Below are 15,608 nucleotides of genomic sequence, written 5' to 3'. Positions count from 1 at the left end.
ACCTTGTGGCTTGGAAACTGTTCTTTACAATTGAGGACTCCAGTTTTAATATATGCTTTATAATAGACATCTTCATACATCAATAAACAGCAGTGTAAGCCTACTGGCTAAATGAAATAGTTCATACTGCAGGAGTTCAAACAAGTATTTTTTAAAATAACCTCGGCTACTTTTATTTCTGTTCAGTAGTATGATAAGGGATATTAAGATATTACCACATTTAATGAAGATCACATAAGAATCTAAAACATTATTCAAAGCATGAGTGAGCATATATGCCCATTGTTTATTTCTAAAGTAAAACATTCAGGAAGCCTTGGTACATCTTAAGGCAAAAAACAACAACAACAACAACAACAAAAAAAACACTCAATTCATCTCCTTGCAAATACTATATGTACAATACATGGCAATTTAGTAGGTACTAGATATTATAGCATTTTTTTGTAAATAAATCTAAATCAAATCACATTTATTATAACAAGATCAAAGAAATGTCCAAAACACTGAATTTTCCTTGTTGCAAGTTCTTTCTTCATTTGAGCTATTCTAGGATACTGCAATCTTAATTATGGTCAGTGAACTTTTCTTTTTGGGGGAGAGTGGGTGGCATTGGGATTGAATTTTGGACCTTAGACACTTAACCTGGCTTCTTCACTTGAGGTTGGCACGTTACCATTTAAGCCAGACCTACTTATCTGGTTTTCTACTGGTTAAGTGGAGCTAAGGGTCTCATGGATTTGTTTGTCTAAGCTGGCTTCAAGTTGAAATCCTTAGCAACTAGGATCACAGGCACGAGTTACTGATGCCCAGTTCAGCAAATTAGTCTTTGTCCACTTGTTTGCCAATTTGGTGTTTATTAGACTTTCAAATTCTCAAGTGTAGAGAGCATGTCTAATTTGCCATTAGATACATCGTTCCTACCAATGACAGTATTTAGCACAAATTTGCCAAATATGTGCAGGGATGTCTCCGTAAAATATTTTCCATGATTTAGTGTTATGAAAAAAATCTGGCAGAAGAGGTAATTCCGTGGCAAAGCATTGCAAACCACATGCATGGTCCTGAGTTTGTTATTAAGGGACACAAAAATAAATAAGTGAACAAATACACAATTGTAATTTGTCACCTTATATTCCAAAGCATACAGGCTTGTGGTCTCAAATAATTAATATGAGTGAGTAAGAACAAATGGATTTTTTCTAGGGGTGGCTCATGCCTGTAATCCTAGCTACTAAGGAGACTGAGATCTGAGGATCATGGTTCAAAGCTAGCCCGGGCACAAAAGGACTTGAGACTCTAATCTCCAATTAATTTCTAGAGGGAAAACAAAACAAAATAAAACAAAACAGAAAACCAGAAAGAAAATGAGAAGATTGGCTCAAGGGTAGAGCAGTAGCTTTTTGCTGAAGAGCTGAGGGACAATACCCAGGCCCCAGTGGTAGGGTGGTAGCCTTGAGCTGAAGAGCTCTGGGACAGCACCCAGGCTGAGTGCTCAGCTCAAGTCCCATGATCCACAAGAAAGAGGGCTGGGGAGGGAGAGACATAGACAGAGAGACAGACAGACAGAGACAGAGAGACAGAGACAGAGAGAGAAAATAGATTTTTTCACACCTATTTGGTTTTCAAACCAAATGGCCCTTAACAAACCAGTAAGAGAATGAATCAAAAGGAAAAAAATGCCAAGTTTTATGCTGTTATTCTCACCTAAGAATGTGTTTGATATATACTCCGAAACTTGATTGCCAGACCGACTCATTTCAGAGAGATGGGTGAGCTCCCGATTAAGCATCCTTTTAAACTGGAAAATAGAACGAAAGAGTAAAATGAAGTAACAGAAGAAATTTTTAAGTGAATCAGTAAAATCAGGCCTGAGATACAGGAGCATACAATCATACCACAATCTGTGCTGTCTGTGACACTGCAGACAAGAGGGTTACCAAACACATACGGTATGCTTAATGTAATTGAGAAACTAAATTCTGAAATTCATTTTATTTTATTTTTTCATATATTTTTTGTTGTAATTAATAGAAGGATTACATGATATTTGCCAGATAGATGGTGCATTAATTCCCATACATTGATACCCTTTCACATGTCTTGGTCCCCATTTCCCTCCCCCCATCCCCACCCCTCGTCTTGTTTTCCCCCCTTCCCTATCCAATTTCAAATAACCAAATACAAATATATCCCATATATCAGGTAACAAAGTGAGATACTGAAACAACATGACATAACCAAGGAACAGCAAAAGAGATGAGAGAAAACATACTACCTTAGGAACAACAATCATTCATTATATGGCTTATGTTTCTATATCCTAGAGATCCTTTCATTTAGCATCCTACTATATGGCCTTTTGTATCAAGGTTTTGCTCTATTGCAAATCTCTGCTAGTGGAGCCCAAGATTTCTACTGATTATGACAAATGAGGGAAACCATTGAGCCTAAGTTCCTTTGAGTCTGGCTTACTTCACTTAATATGATTTTTTCTAAGTCTTTCCATTTCCTAACAAATGGGGCAATGTCATTCTTTCTGACAGCAGCATAGAATTCTATTGTGTATAAATACCACATCTTGTTGATCCACTCATCAACTGAGGGACATCTAGGTTGGTTCCATATCTTTGCTATGGTAAATAGTGCTGCAATAAACATTGTTGTGCTAGTGGATTTAGTATGTCTTTGTTTCTGGATGATTGGGTAAATGCCAAGTAGTGGAATTGCTGGGTCATAGGGGAGCTCTATGTTTAGTCTTTTGAGGAACTGCCATACTGATTTCCATAGTGGTTGAACGAGTTTGCACTCCCACCAACAGTGCAGTAGTGATCCCTCCTGGCCACATCCCCTCCTGAATCTGTTGTTGTTAGTTTTCTTGATCCTGGCCATTCTAACTGGAGTGAGGTGGAATCTTAGAGTTGTTTTGATTTGCATTTCTTTTATGACCAGAGATGTTGAGCATTTCTTCATGTGTCTATAGGCCATTTTTGTTTCTTCTTCAGAGAAGACTCTCTTTAAGTCTTTGGCCCTTCTTTTAATGGGATGGTTGTTACTTTAATGGGATTAGTTTTGGAGTGATTCGATTTTTTGAGCTGTTGATATATTTTAGATATGAGGCCTTTGTCTGTTGTATGGTTGGTGAAGATCTTCTCCCACTCTGTAGGCTTCCTAATTAGTTTACTAGCTATGTCCTTTGCCATACAAAAGCTCTGCAGTTTAATGCAGTCCCACTTATCCAGCCTTTCTCTGATTTGTTGTGATTCTTGGTCCTTATTAAGAAAGTTTCGACCTGTGCCCAGGAGGTCTAGTGTATCTCCTATTCCTTCTTGTAAAGTTTTCAGAGTGTCAGCTTTTACCTCCAGGTCACCCTCATTTTAAATTGTTACAGGCAGTCAGTACTACAGATTTGGACACTCCAGGGCAGTGGTTGTAGTAAGAAAGAATAAAAAATGAAGATGCATTACTAGTATTTAGAGAAAAAATGTAATTTATATACATATAGAAATGTTGCCATATAATGAAATATGGCTTCTTTTCATCAATTATTTTATCACTGTAACAAATGAATGTAAACTATTGTCCAAAGGTTCTAATTGGGTTATTTGTCATATAGAATAACTGAAAAAATTAGGTGATGTTTCCCGATGTTGAATATTTACTATATGTTTCCATATTAAAGTTTTGGTCAAGTAGGGAGAATAAGCTGTATAAATTGTCACAACCACAAATTAACCAAGCCATTCCCAATCATGGAATTAAAAACAGCTCACTGTTCTATATGCTAATTCCATTTCTTCCCAATTTGTCTTACTGAGGCTCCAGTACCTATTACATCCACTGAAATTAATTTGCTATACCCATATGAGATTACCAATACCCAAAATCCCCAGGGATATCATACTTCTCTTCCAATCAATTACTTCATAGTGTCAAACCTTCCTTTGGCTGAAAATACCTTTGTCTTTTACTATGCCTTTAGTATTTCTCACCACACAGAAAGGAAGTGACTGCTATTATTTGATTTAAGAAGTCAATCAAGCATTAATCTTTAGTACCCTTTAATTTACGTTTAATTATTCACCTAATTTTTGTGCTGAAAATAGAGCATCTCAATCTCACTTGGCTTTTTTTGCTCCAGTCTACCAACTGAATCACACTTTCATTTTAGCCTTTTTGCTGCAGAGATGAGTCTCACCAATCTTTCTGCCCAATCAGGCTTTGAATTACCATCCTTAGATTACAGCTTCCTGAGTAGTTAGGATTACAGGTAAAAGCGACGATTGAGTGGCTAGAATTAAGTTAACGTTAACTTTGAGTGAGCTAATCTTTTAGAAATTTTTGAAAAATGATTCTTACTTGGTATTGAATTTATTTAGAAATTTCAAAAACTATCACTTCTCTACATAAATTCATATAAAGAGGGTCAGACTCAAACCAGATATATGGCCTAGTGATTTGCCTAGCATGCACGAAACCCTGGGTCTAATTTCTCAGTACCACATACACAGAAAAAGCCTAAAGTGATGCTGTGGCTCAAGTGATAGAGCACTATTGTTGAGACAGCTCAAGGACAGCACCCAGACTCTGAGTTCAAGCTTGAGGACTAGCAAAAAAAAAAGCACATACAAACACAAAAAGGGTCAGACTCAATGTAGTTAAATGTCAAAGTCAATCTAAAGTAGGTGCAAAAATACAACTACTAGAAAATACCGAGGAACCAAAAATTTCAATAAACATATATAAAAAGGCATATTAATATTCTCTTGCAGTCAAAGAATAAAGACCTAGTCATAATGAAAATAAATAAAATCTAGTTGTCAATTTATATGACTAGAGAGATTGTCCTCAAACTCAGGATCACTAAGTTCCTGATTATTTTCTTTATTCATATATTGTATGATTTCTTGTAAATTTTAAAATTACATATATGATAGAAAGTCTGGAAAGCTGTATAGGAGAAAGAAGCCACATACAGTACACTTAATACATACTTAATATGTGTGTGTGTATTATGCATGTTTGTGTACACACACATCTTAAAATGGCATCATGTAGTACATAAAGCACAGCTTGCTGCTTATCATTTAAGTATTCTGCATTATCTATTAAACAAAATAAAAACTGAAGCTTTGTAAGAACATTCAGAAAGACATTTACAATAATGTTCAAATCTTTGTCCATCTTACTAACTTTCACTTTCAAGTGAATAATGGGTAAAAACAAATTGTAGGCACTGATTTAAATATCTTGTAAATACTTATTCTGGACATAGCAGATGTTCCATCTTATTTGAGTTCTGTCCTAGGGGTTTCTTTCTGTCTTTTAGTCCCAGACTTCTGGGCCTTTTATATCAATAACTGATTTCTATTAATGTAGACCATACAGATGAAGGACTTGACTGTACTTCACTATATAGCTAGCTGCCCTTTATCCAGTTCTGTCGAAAAATTTAGAAATATTCATATGGAACCTTCAAAGAAACAACCATCTCATTAAAAGATAGGCCAAAGACTAAAGAGAGACTTCTCTGAAGAAGAAATAAGAATGGCCTATAGAATCAAAAACAATGACATTGCCCCATTTGTAAGGAAATGGAAAGACTTGGAAAAAATCATATTAAGTGAAGAAAGCCAGACCTAAAGAAACATAGGCTCCATGGTTTCTCTCATTTGTAATAATTAGTACAAACCTAGTAATTAGTACAAATCCTCCTAGCAGAGGATTACAATAGCTCAAAACCTAGATATACTAGGCCATATATGATGAGGCTAAATGAAAGGATCTCCAGGATATGGAAACAAGAGCCATATAATGTGGGATTGTTGTTCTTAATATACTATGCTATTTCTCTTCTCTTTTGTTGTTCCTTAGTTATTCTCATATTGTTACAGTATTTTACCTTGTTATGTGACACACTGTATATGTTTATTTGAAATTGGATAGGGAAGGAGGAAAACAAGATGAGGGGTGGGGAAAGGGAAATGGGGACAAAAACATGAGGAGGGGTATCAATGTGTGTGAAGTAACGCACCTTCTATCTGGCAAATATAACTGTAACCCTTCCACTAATTACAATAAAAATAATTATTCATATGGGAAGTTTTGAGTATGTTTCAATAACATAATATCACAATCATGGACTCCTTCATAAAATAATAAAGTTCTTGTTTAACAGGAAAAAAAAATCTGTTCATGAGATTCATGAGTTTGCATGCATGTACTCAGTGCCATATTTCTTTGAGGTGAAGTTATGCATGTTTTATGAACAAAAAGCTATTAAGAACTACCTGGTCAAGACAAAGCCTTTATATAAAGAGACTGGGTAATAGTGCTTTCAGCATTGTGAAACACTCAGAGGGCTGTACAGAAACTGCGACTACCCTGCACTTCTGTCAGGACAACGGAATGACATAATGTAAGCCTGCTGGGAAAAAGTGGAAAAGCTACAAGGGAATCAACATTAATAGACCTACCTTGTACCCTACATAAAACCTGGCATGAGAAACTATACACCATATACCTAAGCAGAAATAGGACCAGATATACCTGCAGACATGCTATACAAAATGGTAGAATTTTCTAGAACAGACCATAGTATAATTTTTTCTGGCAGTTTGCTTATATAATTCATCAGAGTAGCTAGTGAGAACAAATAACAGAAGCAAAAACAGCCAACAAATGGCATCCACACTACAAACTTCATAGGTGACCGTCTGCAAATTCCACTGAATTGTGCCTCATCTCAGACTACTCTGCTGTCTTTGTTCAAAAGCACAAAAGCCATTCCCTCATTTGTAATAATTAGTATACATTTAGGATTCTTCTAACAGAGGATCATAACAGCTCAAAAGCGAGGCATATAGGATGATGCTAAGCAAAATGAACTCCAGGATATGGAAACAAGAGGTTTATCTTTGTGATTATCATTCTTAATGTACTATGTGAAACCATTTCTTTTTTCTTCTTTTCTCCTTAAGGTTTATCCCATGTTGTTACTGTATTTGACTTTGGTGCCTGGAATATTGTATAAATGTTCATTTGAGTGTATAAAAATGGGAAGGTAAGGGAAAAACAAGATGAGTGGGAGGGGGTGGGGGAAACTAGGAAAAAAACAGGGGAAGGAGTAACAATGTTTAAGAAGTAATGTACCGGCAGGGAGTTTGGCCTAGTGGTTAAAGTGCTTGCCTAGCATGAAGACCCAGGTTCGATTCCTCGGTACCACATACATAGAAAAAAGCTGGAAGTGGTGCTGAGGCTCAAGTGGTAGAGCTCTAGCCTTGAGAAAGTCCAAGGACAGTGCTCAGGCCCTGAGCTCAAGCCCAGGACTGGCAAAAAAAAAAAAAAGAAGTAATGTACCCACTACCTGATAAATGTAACTATAACCCCTTTTGTACATCACCCCATAAATAAAAATTAAAACACACACACACACACACACACAACCATGATTTGGAGAAACCCTTCATTTTATGCATGTCTCTTCATCAAACATTGCAAGGTGTCTCACAGAATTCAATATTTCATTTAAATATAATTCCAAGAGAAATATTTCAAACCATCCTGTATAAAATTCCCCAAAGGAGGAGCATGGGAGATAGCCCAAAGACAATTTTGAAACAGTCACATAAATTACAATATTGTAAAGGAATGAACATTGTTTCCGTTTTTGCTACAGATATAAAACTTCCAATCTAAAGAAGTTAATTCATAACCTAAAAAAATGATCACAAGAGCTTTTTCACTTGGTAGCTGATCTTACAACTTGGTGACATACCAGAAAGCACTCGTTAAGGTGAAGTAAAACTTCTATCTCTTTGAGATGAATATATATATATATGTATAATATATATATATATCGAGCCCTTAAAAAAGTATCAAAATGAGTTTAAAGGCTTAGAGATAAATTCTGTGGGGATTTGGAGGTGTTTATTACTTTCTATGTTTTTCTTCATTAAAAACAGACAAGAAATGGCTAGCAAAGTTCACACAATGATTAAAACATTTGCTTAGAATTACACAAAATTACTATGGACAGAGAGAAGGGGTTTAGACAAAAAAAAATGATTTAAAGAAGTAATAAGATCTATTCTTCCTAGAATCTCCTCATATACTTCTTAATAAACTGAAGGGAAACAAAATATAGAAATGCTTTTCACTGAGCACTACATGCCAAAATGCATGATAACTGTTTATGGAAGTATTTTATGTTGAGGATTTTTTTTCACAGACTTTGGTTGAAATAGTTTTACAAATAGTAGATAAAAACATGGGTGTAAGTAAGGAGAGAAATAGGAAGATTTCTACGTGAATGTTTTCAGATCCTTTGTTCTCATGCATCAAAGTATCTATGAACAGCTTTCAAGACATAAAAGAAAGAGCAAAGGCTGAATCTGTATTCTGCATTTCAGGCTTCAAAACTCCTTTTCACTCACGGACATACTATATTTAAGACTGTTAGAGAAAAGTGACAAATTAATCAAATCAGGACTTGAAAAAATAATCCAGTCATCTGTAATTGTGTATTATGCCAGTAAACTCTGGATGAATTACAGATTATCTTGGTACAAATTTACAGTAGAGGTCAAATGGTAAGAGCATTTTTTTATTTTGCGTTTTCTTCCAGGATATTCTGCTAAATACCATTTGAATACACTGCACTGTGATGTGTTACGAGCGTGGCAGACATAAGGCTTAAAAGCTATTTCAATGAATACTACATATATTAGCTGCAATAAAATGAATCCTATAGCATAGTTCAAAATCATAATACAGAAACACAAAGCCTTTCAAATGTATCAAAATCAGCTGGCTAAAAGCAAAGGTATTCATTATAATATATTCTATAGTTTCTTATATTAAAAAATGAATTCAGAAATAGCTAGTAAAATTCAAACAAGGAAAGGCAGGTGTGGTGGCCCACATGTATGCTCCCAGCATTCTGCACGCGGAGGCAGGAGGATTGTGAGATGGAGGCCAGTCTGGGCTATCAGGTCTCAAAACAACAATAACAGCAACAACAAAATATCAATGAGAAATAGATATATACACCTATATATCAATCATATGTATATATGGAAGATCTAAACATCTGGACCATTTATAGAGCTTAAAAACTTAAAATAGTGGGTGGGGGAGGGAAATGGGGACAAGAACATGAGAAGGAGTATCAATGTGAGTGAAGTAATGCACCTCCTATCTGGTGAATATAACTGTAACCCCTCTATTAATTAAAATAAAAATATGTATGTAAAGTCCCCCCAAAATTAAGAGTAGACAACCAAAACACAAGTGCTCTAGATTTCTTAGAATTCCAGTGAATCTTAACAATACAAGAGAAATATTCCTTCATAAAGAAATATTCTCTAAAAATGCCAATCGAAAGCAGTCAAAGTAATAGAAAAAGAATCCTTGCAAATACATTGGGATTGGCTTAAATATTCAAGGATAAACTTCCCTTTCTAAACTTATGCTTCCTCTGGGACTCAATAAGGTTTCTCTTTTTTTATTTTATTTTTATTATTGAGATAATGTATACAGGGGTTACAGTTACATTCGCCAGATAGTAGGTGCATTACTTCTCACATTTAATAAGGTTTTTCTACCTCCAGCTTCCATCAAGGAGATAGATCTCCATACTACCTTACCACAGGACAGGAAAAAAGCCCTCAAACATGCAGACAATCAGTTAACAAAATTCATTAATAAAAGGAACAGCACCAAATACACTTTCAAATTTTACACGTAAGCATCATATGCTTATTTCAATAAAGTCACTTAAATAGCCAAATAATGTTGTTTTTCAAATATCATGTGGAGCTCTGTATCCAAAGTCAAAAATGGAAAAAAAAATCCTTCTCGGATTAAAATAATACAGTCATTTTAAAAAGCCACAAGTTAATTTTGTACAGCTTTAGCTACATGCCAACCAGAATCTACAAATACTCATAATAAAATTAGACCAATAATCTGTTTGCAATTAATTTATCTCATTACCTTGATATTTTAAAGCATAACTTAAATTCATACCACATGCCAAACTGACAAACTACTACACATCAATAAAGCTATTTTAACATGTGAACAATGGATAGACAGTCTTGCAATCTTTTTGAACATTAAAACATCTATGCCTTTTCTAATTGATGTCTAAGGGAAAAACATAAAATGCTTAAAAAGCATGGATACCATTATGATTTGTCAAAAACTATCCATTATATAATCAAAAGAATCAGTATTCAGAAAGAAAATAAATCTTACCTTTATGTAGCCCCATGACACTGACAATAAATAATTTGCTTCAGGCATTTTTGATTAATTATATATACATATATATGTATATATAATATGAAATATATATTATATGACACTAAGTTCTAAAACGTGTGTCTTTAAAACCTTGATACTTTCAGCAATCTCCACAAGCCACGCAAAGTGAGAATTTAAGGATTTTTGGTAATTAAGTACACATAAGAAAGCCTCGCATTGGGTCCCATCCAGTCGTCTTCCCATTACAGACATGCCATTTATACAACTCCAGAATGGAACAAAATTCAACTGTTCTTAATAAAGAAAATCCATGAGATAAAGGGATAGCTAAAGATCTAAGGGTCTGCATCTTTCTCTCCCCGAGCTCCAGGGCTTAATGAATAATGTATGCCAAGATGCTTAGCTTAAAGAAAGACTAGTTCTGTCAAAAGCTACCAAATAAGGAGCTGCAGGGAAAGCCTCAAAGAGTGACAAGAAACCCCGCCCATAGAACCTCAACTATGCTCCAATCACCTTCCACCCTCAGTTTAGGAAGGACGGAGGGGTGTGGTCATGGCATAGGTTGTTTTGTGATTGGCTGGGGAGGACGAGCCTCTGGGGAAAAGAGGTTTTCCTCTTCATCGGGTGAACGCCATTTAATAATGGTTTTCCTACAGCTCCAAGGCTGCACTGTGAGAAGGGAACAGGGCTTCCCTCAGGCCGAGATGGATAATGATCATCAAGCTAGTCACAAGTCTCTAGCTTATTCTTAAATAAAAGGGTTGCCAGTGCCTTTAGAGCATCCTTTGAGTCCCCTTCCTTGCAAAAGGAAGTCTAAAAATGACAGTCATGCATTTTAATTGCCCCCTTCTCTCTAAACCCAAACACGTGGCTTCCCCGGTGACGTAGATAAAACCATGGTTCCTCCCCCACCCCACACACTAGCACAGTGATCATGAAATAGTACCATGGCCGTTAAGAATTTACAGGTGAAATGAAGTATTCTCTCACCTGGTGGCAGAGCTGCTCTCAGATCTATTGTTATGTGTGGCTCTGCCCTACCACCTCTCAAACCTAAAATAATTAAATGCCACTGGGGAGAAATGGACTCTGAAAGCTAATGAGCTATGAATGGAAGAATGCAGGCTTTTGTACATAGATTTCAGGATCTATATTTAACTAAACTTCTTTGTCATGATCATTTTATGAAGTTAAGAAATGAATGACTGGCTGTTAGGTATTCAGAATTTAACCTTAGACCAGCATACCTTTTACAAGGAGGATTAAACAAGAAATCTCTGTTTCGTGGGGGGAAATAATCTTTTCTGTCTAGTTTGGGGTAGTATTATTCTACCATTTTTCACATACAAGATTTCCTGTGAATGAAAGCTGAAAGAAATCTGTCTTCTACCATATTTTACATTTTTTTAAGATCACGTATGTCTATGTGTTCTTACAATAAACATTCACCTAATACTGTAACTTCAGTTCCCAAGGTTTCTTTTAGGTATTTTCAACTCAACTGTCAACATTAATTTTTTTTTAATTCTAGAAATAAATATTCATGGCCTATAAATAACTTTATGGTCTATTGTTGTAGTTATGCTGTTTTAATATAGGATGATTAATTTCCTATTGTGCCTAGTTTATAAACTATAAAGCTGTGTAGGTACAGGAAAAGAAATGATATGGCTGGTTTCCAATACTCTCCACCATGTTAAGCAGCCACAGGCTACTGGAGTACACTATGATGACTACTGTTACCTGCCTCTGATTTTCTATTGCTCTGTTGCTGCTAAAGTTCCCAGCTGCTTTTCACCCTTACTGGGTTCTTAAATTCCTCCTAATCCTCTACAAAATAAAGAATTTTAAACCTCCATATTCTACTGAGCCATTCTCCCCAAAGAATAACGCAGGTCTTCCTTGTGTCTGGTCTTTCATTCTCCTTACCTTCTCTGAGGTGTCAGGCCTTGTCTGATTAACTCTTCTCACTTGCCCTGAGTTCTCAAGCTCTTGAGCCGCTTTGGTTTTCTTCCCACTTCTCTGGTTGAGCCCTCCTAATTCTTACCTGAATCTTAATGCCATACACTCCCAAATATACAATACTCTCCCATTTCAAATGCCCTGCTACTCACGTCAAACATTTTTGAAACTGTGGAACAGTTTTCTATTTAAAGTAGATCTTATCATACGTATTCCCATTGCAGACACTGGTCAAGGGTTCTTCCAGTGTCTCACATGAAACCTCTGACTCTCCTACCATTCACCCTGTATCTCATGTGAATCACACGCTATCAAGTGTTTGATATAAATCATCTAACTGGATCCTTGAGCAACCCTGGCATGTTCCTCTCTACCACGTCACTCTTCTGGAGAAGAAAACATGACTTGTCCAAGTTCAAGTCCTTGGGTATCCAATCCTAACTTCAAAATTAGCTACTGTGAGACCAAGTCGGTCACAACACCTCCTAACAAGCCAAGAGCCTGGGTAACCAATAAGTAATGCTCTATGATTGTCAGGGTCATATGAAAGTTTTCCCTTTGCTCTAACTGAACAAGCTATTGGGGTCTCTGCATCAACACATAGGAAAGACCAAGAAAATCCATGCAGACTCTAAGAAAAAAGAGAGGGAAAGAAAGAGGACAGAATAAGGGGTGGGGAGAAGACAGAGCTATGAAGGGAGAGGGGAAAACAAGCACATGTGATCACAGGGTGAAGGAGCATCGTAGTCACCCAGTCCAGTTGAAATTTCAGATGACTCCAGTCCCCAGCAACATATGACTGCAACCACATGAGGGACTTCAAATGAGACAAGCCCAGTTGACCCATGAAACAGTAAACATAAATAAAAACTCAACCAATATTTCAAGGAACTAATTTTAAGGTGACTTGTTACACAGCAATAAATAACTTCATTCATTCTGAGATTATGTATGCAAAGTATTTTAAACAGCCAGGAACACATGAGCCATGCATACAAGATGATCCTCATGATGAAGATAATAATTCTAACAATTTCATTGTACCAATACTTTTAACGCCCATATTTCTTTCCTTTCTTTCTCTAAACATGCCAAGTTTTCTTTCAGCAGCATTGCTTCACCCTGCATCTCAGTTCCCAAACTATGATTGCTTCTTGTTCATCTTGCCACAACCTTCGCAGTCCCCAAACCAGTTTTCTTGAAGTCTAGTGCCTCAGCTTGTGACTTCAAAGCTGGTGATCAGTGAAGGGCCAGCCTGCTCCTCACATGCACATCCTAAGTGGGCCCCATGCTGCTGGCTCTAATCTTCAACCCTGGGCCTGTTTCCAGCTGCTTTTTATCACACCTTTGCCCTACTCAGGACTGTGATCCTCAGATCTCAGCCTCCTCAGTAGCTGGAATTACAGGTGTCAGCCATGGGCGCCAGGCTTACAGACTTTTATGCTACAGCAAGCATCCCTGTTACCTAGCTTTTCCAGTTCACTTCCCACAAAACCTTCCTTTCACTCTGCCTGCCTCCTTCAAAAATCCACTATTTAATAGCTTTCGAATATTCAGTAACTTGGCCCATGAGTGACAGGATTTCATGGCATGTTAGCTTGACATCGGCTTGAACTGATACAAACTCTTCCATCACTGTTAGGAATGTAGGAATAGAATCATTTTTGTTTATGCTCATTCCTTCTGCTGAATCTTATAATATCTTGAACTAACAAACCTCATTTACCACCTCTGTGGTCAGACTTCTGCGCAGGATGGCTCCTACAACTGGCCCAGTAAGGAAGCAAGTGACTGGAGAAAGACAGATCCACTTGCAAGGAAACGTGCTTATGTGTGTATGTCATAAGGGATGTAACACAGATCCCTCACAGAAAGACAGATGACAATGACATGTTCTCAAGAGGACCTGAGGTCCAGAAAGTCCTTTCAACACTGGTCTTTACAGAGCTGGTGGGGTGACACCACAGCTAGATTCAGGTTTCATACTTGAAATCCACTGCTCTCACATAAATGCTAGATTCAAATAGAAAAAAATAGTGTGCCTCAGCATTCAGTGTTCTTTTTTTCTGATTCTTCCTAATAAACTACCTCAGATTCTCCAGATACCAGTCCTCATTTTCTCAGTCCTTAACTGACACGCTCAAGTAATTAGCAATCTCCCTGAACTGTTTCAGGATATTTACATTTTTGCAGGTGAAACTGAATCTTGATACATTAACACATGCTGGTATCAATGACGTTGTCACATCAGTAAAGACGGAAAAGCCAAATTTTTAAGGTAGGGAAAAAGGAGAACAAGCCAAAATATAACAAAACCAGGCCTCAGAGAACTCAAATTCGTGCTCAGGGTTAAACACCAATGCCTGGATTTGAACACAAGCTCTCTATCTTTAGAAAACTAAATTGCTGGGGGGAGGGTAATGGGAACCAAGTCATGTGAAAGGGTATCAATGTATGTGAATTAATTCACCTTCTATCTGGCAAATATCATGTAACCCTTTTATTAATTACAATAAAAAATATCAAAAAAAGAAAATTAAATGGCCAAAAATTATATTTTGTAAACCAAACATGAAAGACAAGGACTACTTCATGTTTTTATATGTGCTTAAAAATAAAGGATACCTGAAAGCAGATCACCAGGGCTGGGAATGTTGTAGGGTTAGGTTGGGTAGATAAGAGTGATCTAACTGGTATAAGCTGTTTGCTTGTATGCATGTATACATGTATCTATGTAAATACCATGAGTCTCATTACTATTACTATTAACACATCCATTTTTTTAAAGCAGTGCCTCGAAGCTTACTTTATAAATAAATAAATAAATCTAAGCCACATCTGGTATTGAGAATATTTAAGAAATATAGAAATATTTGAGAATCGAAATATTTAGAAAAGATGTACTTACTCTTGAATTTCTCTAGTCTCAGAATTTTCCTGGGTATACCATTTTTTTAAATTTTTTATTGTAATTAATAAAAGGGTTACATGATATTTGCCAGATAGAAGGTGCATTAATTCACATACATTGATACCCTTTCACATGTCTTGGTACCCATTACCCTTCCCCCCACCCCCCCACCCGTCTTGGTTTTCCCCCCTTCCCTATCAAATTTCAAATAACCAAATACAAATAAATTCAATATATCAGATAACAAAGTGAGATACTGTAACAATATGAGATACCCAAGGGACAGCAAAGGAGATGAGAGACAACATAGTACATTAAGGACAACAATCATTCATTATTATACCATTTTTTTTCAGTAGGATTTACACTAACAGAAAACATTGTCTCCTATAATCAATCTGTAAATTATTTCACAGTTTCCTACTTAGAATGAAAGTTCTGGCAGTTACAATTAATCAAGAAATCA

At 36.4% G+C, this 15,608-nt stretch overlaps 1 protein-coding gene across 6 annotated transcripts in view; it reads right to left on the bottom strand.

Moving 5' to 3' along the window:
- The window catches only part of Pde4d (phosphodiesterase 4D), a 635,057-nt gene that overhangs the window by 20,509 nt on the left and 598,940 nt on the right, over positions 1-15,608 (bottom strand). For 5 of the 6 annotated variants that reach the window (XM_090331909.1, XM_090331910.1, XM_090331908.1 and 2 more), the window contains one exon: positions 1,708-1,801. In XM_090331909.1, the coding sequence (XP_090188035.1) occupies positions 1,708-1,801 (94 nt within the window). Of the gene's footprint in view, positions 1-1,707; positions 1,802-10,260; positions 10,576-15,608 lie in introns of those variants that run through there. The other variant, XM_090331911.1, reaches the window with a different exon arrangement.

This window comes from Megascapheus bottae, chromosome 4, assembly GCF_031878675.1.
Source record: "Megascapheus bottae isolate mThoBot1 chromosome 4, mThoBot2.hap1, whole genome shotgun sequence".
NCBI lineage: Eukaryota > Metazoa > Chordata > Mammalia > Rodentia > Geomyidae > Megascapheus > Megascapheus bottae.
This window is presented reverse-complemented; position numbering and strand designations above follow the sequence as displayed.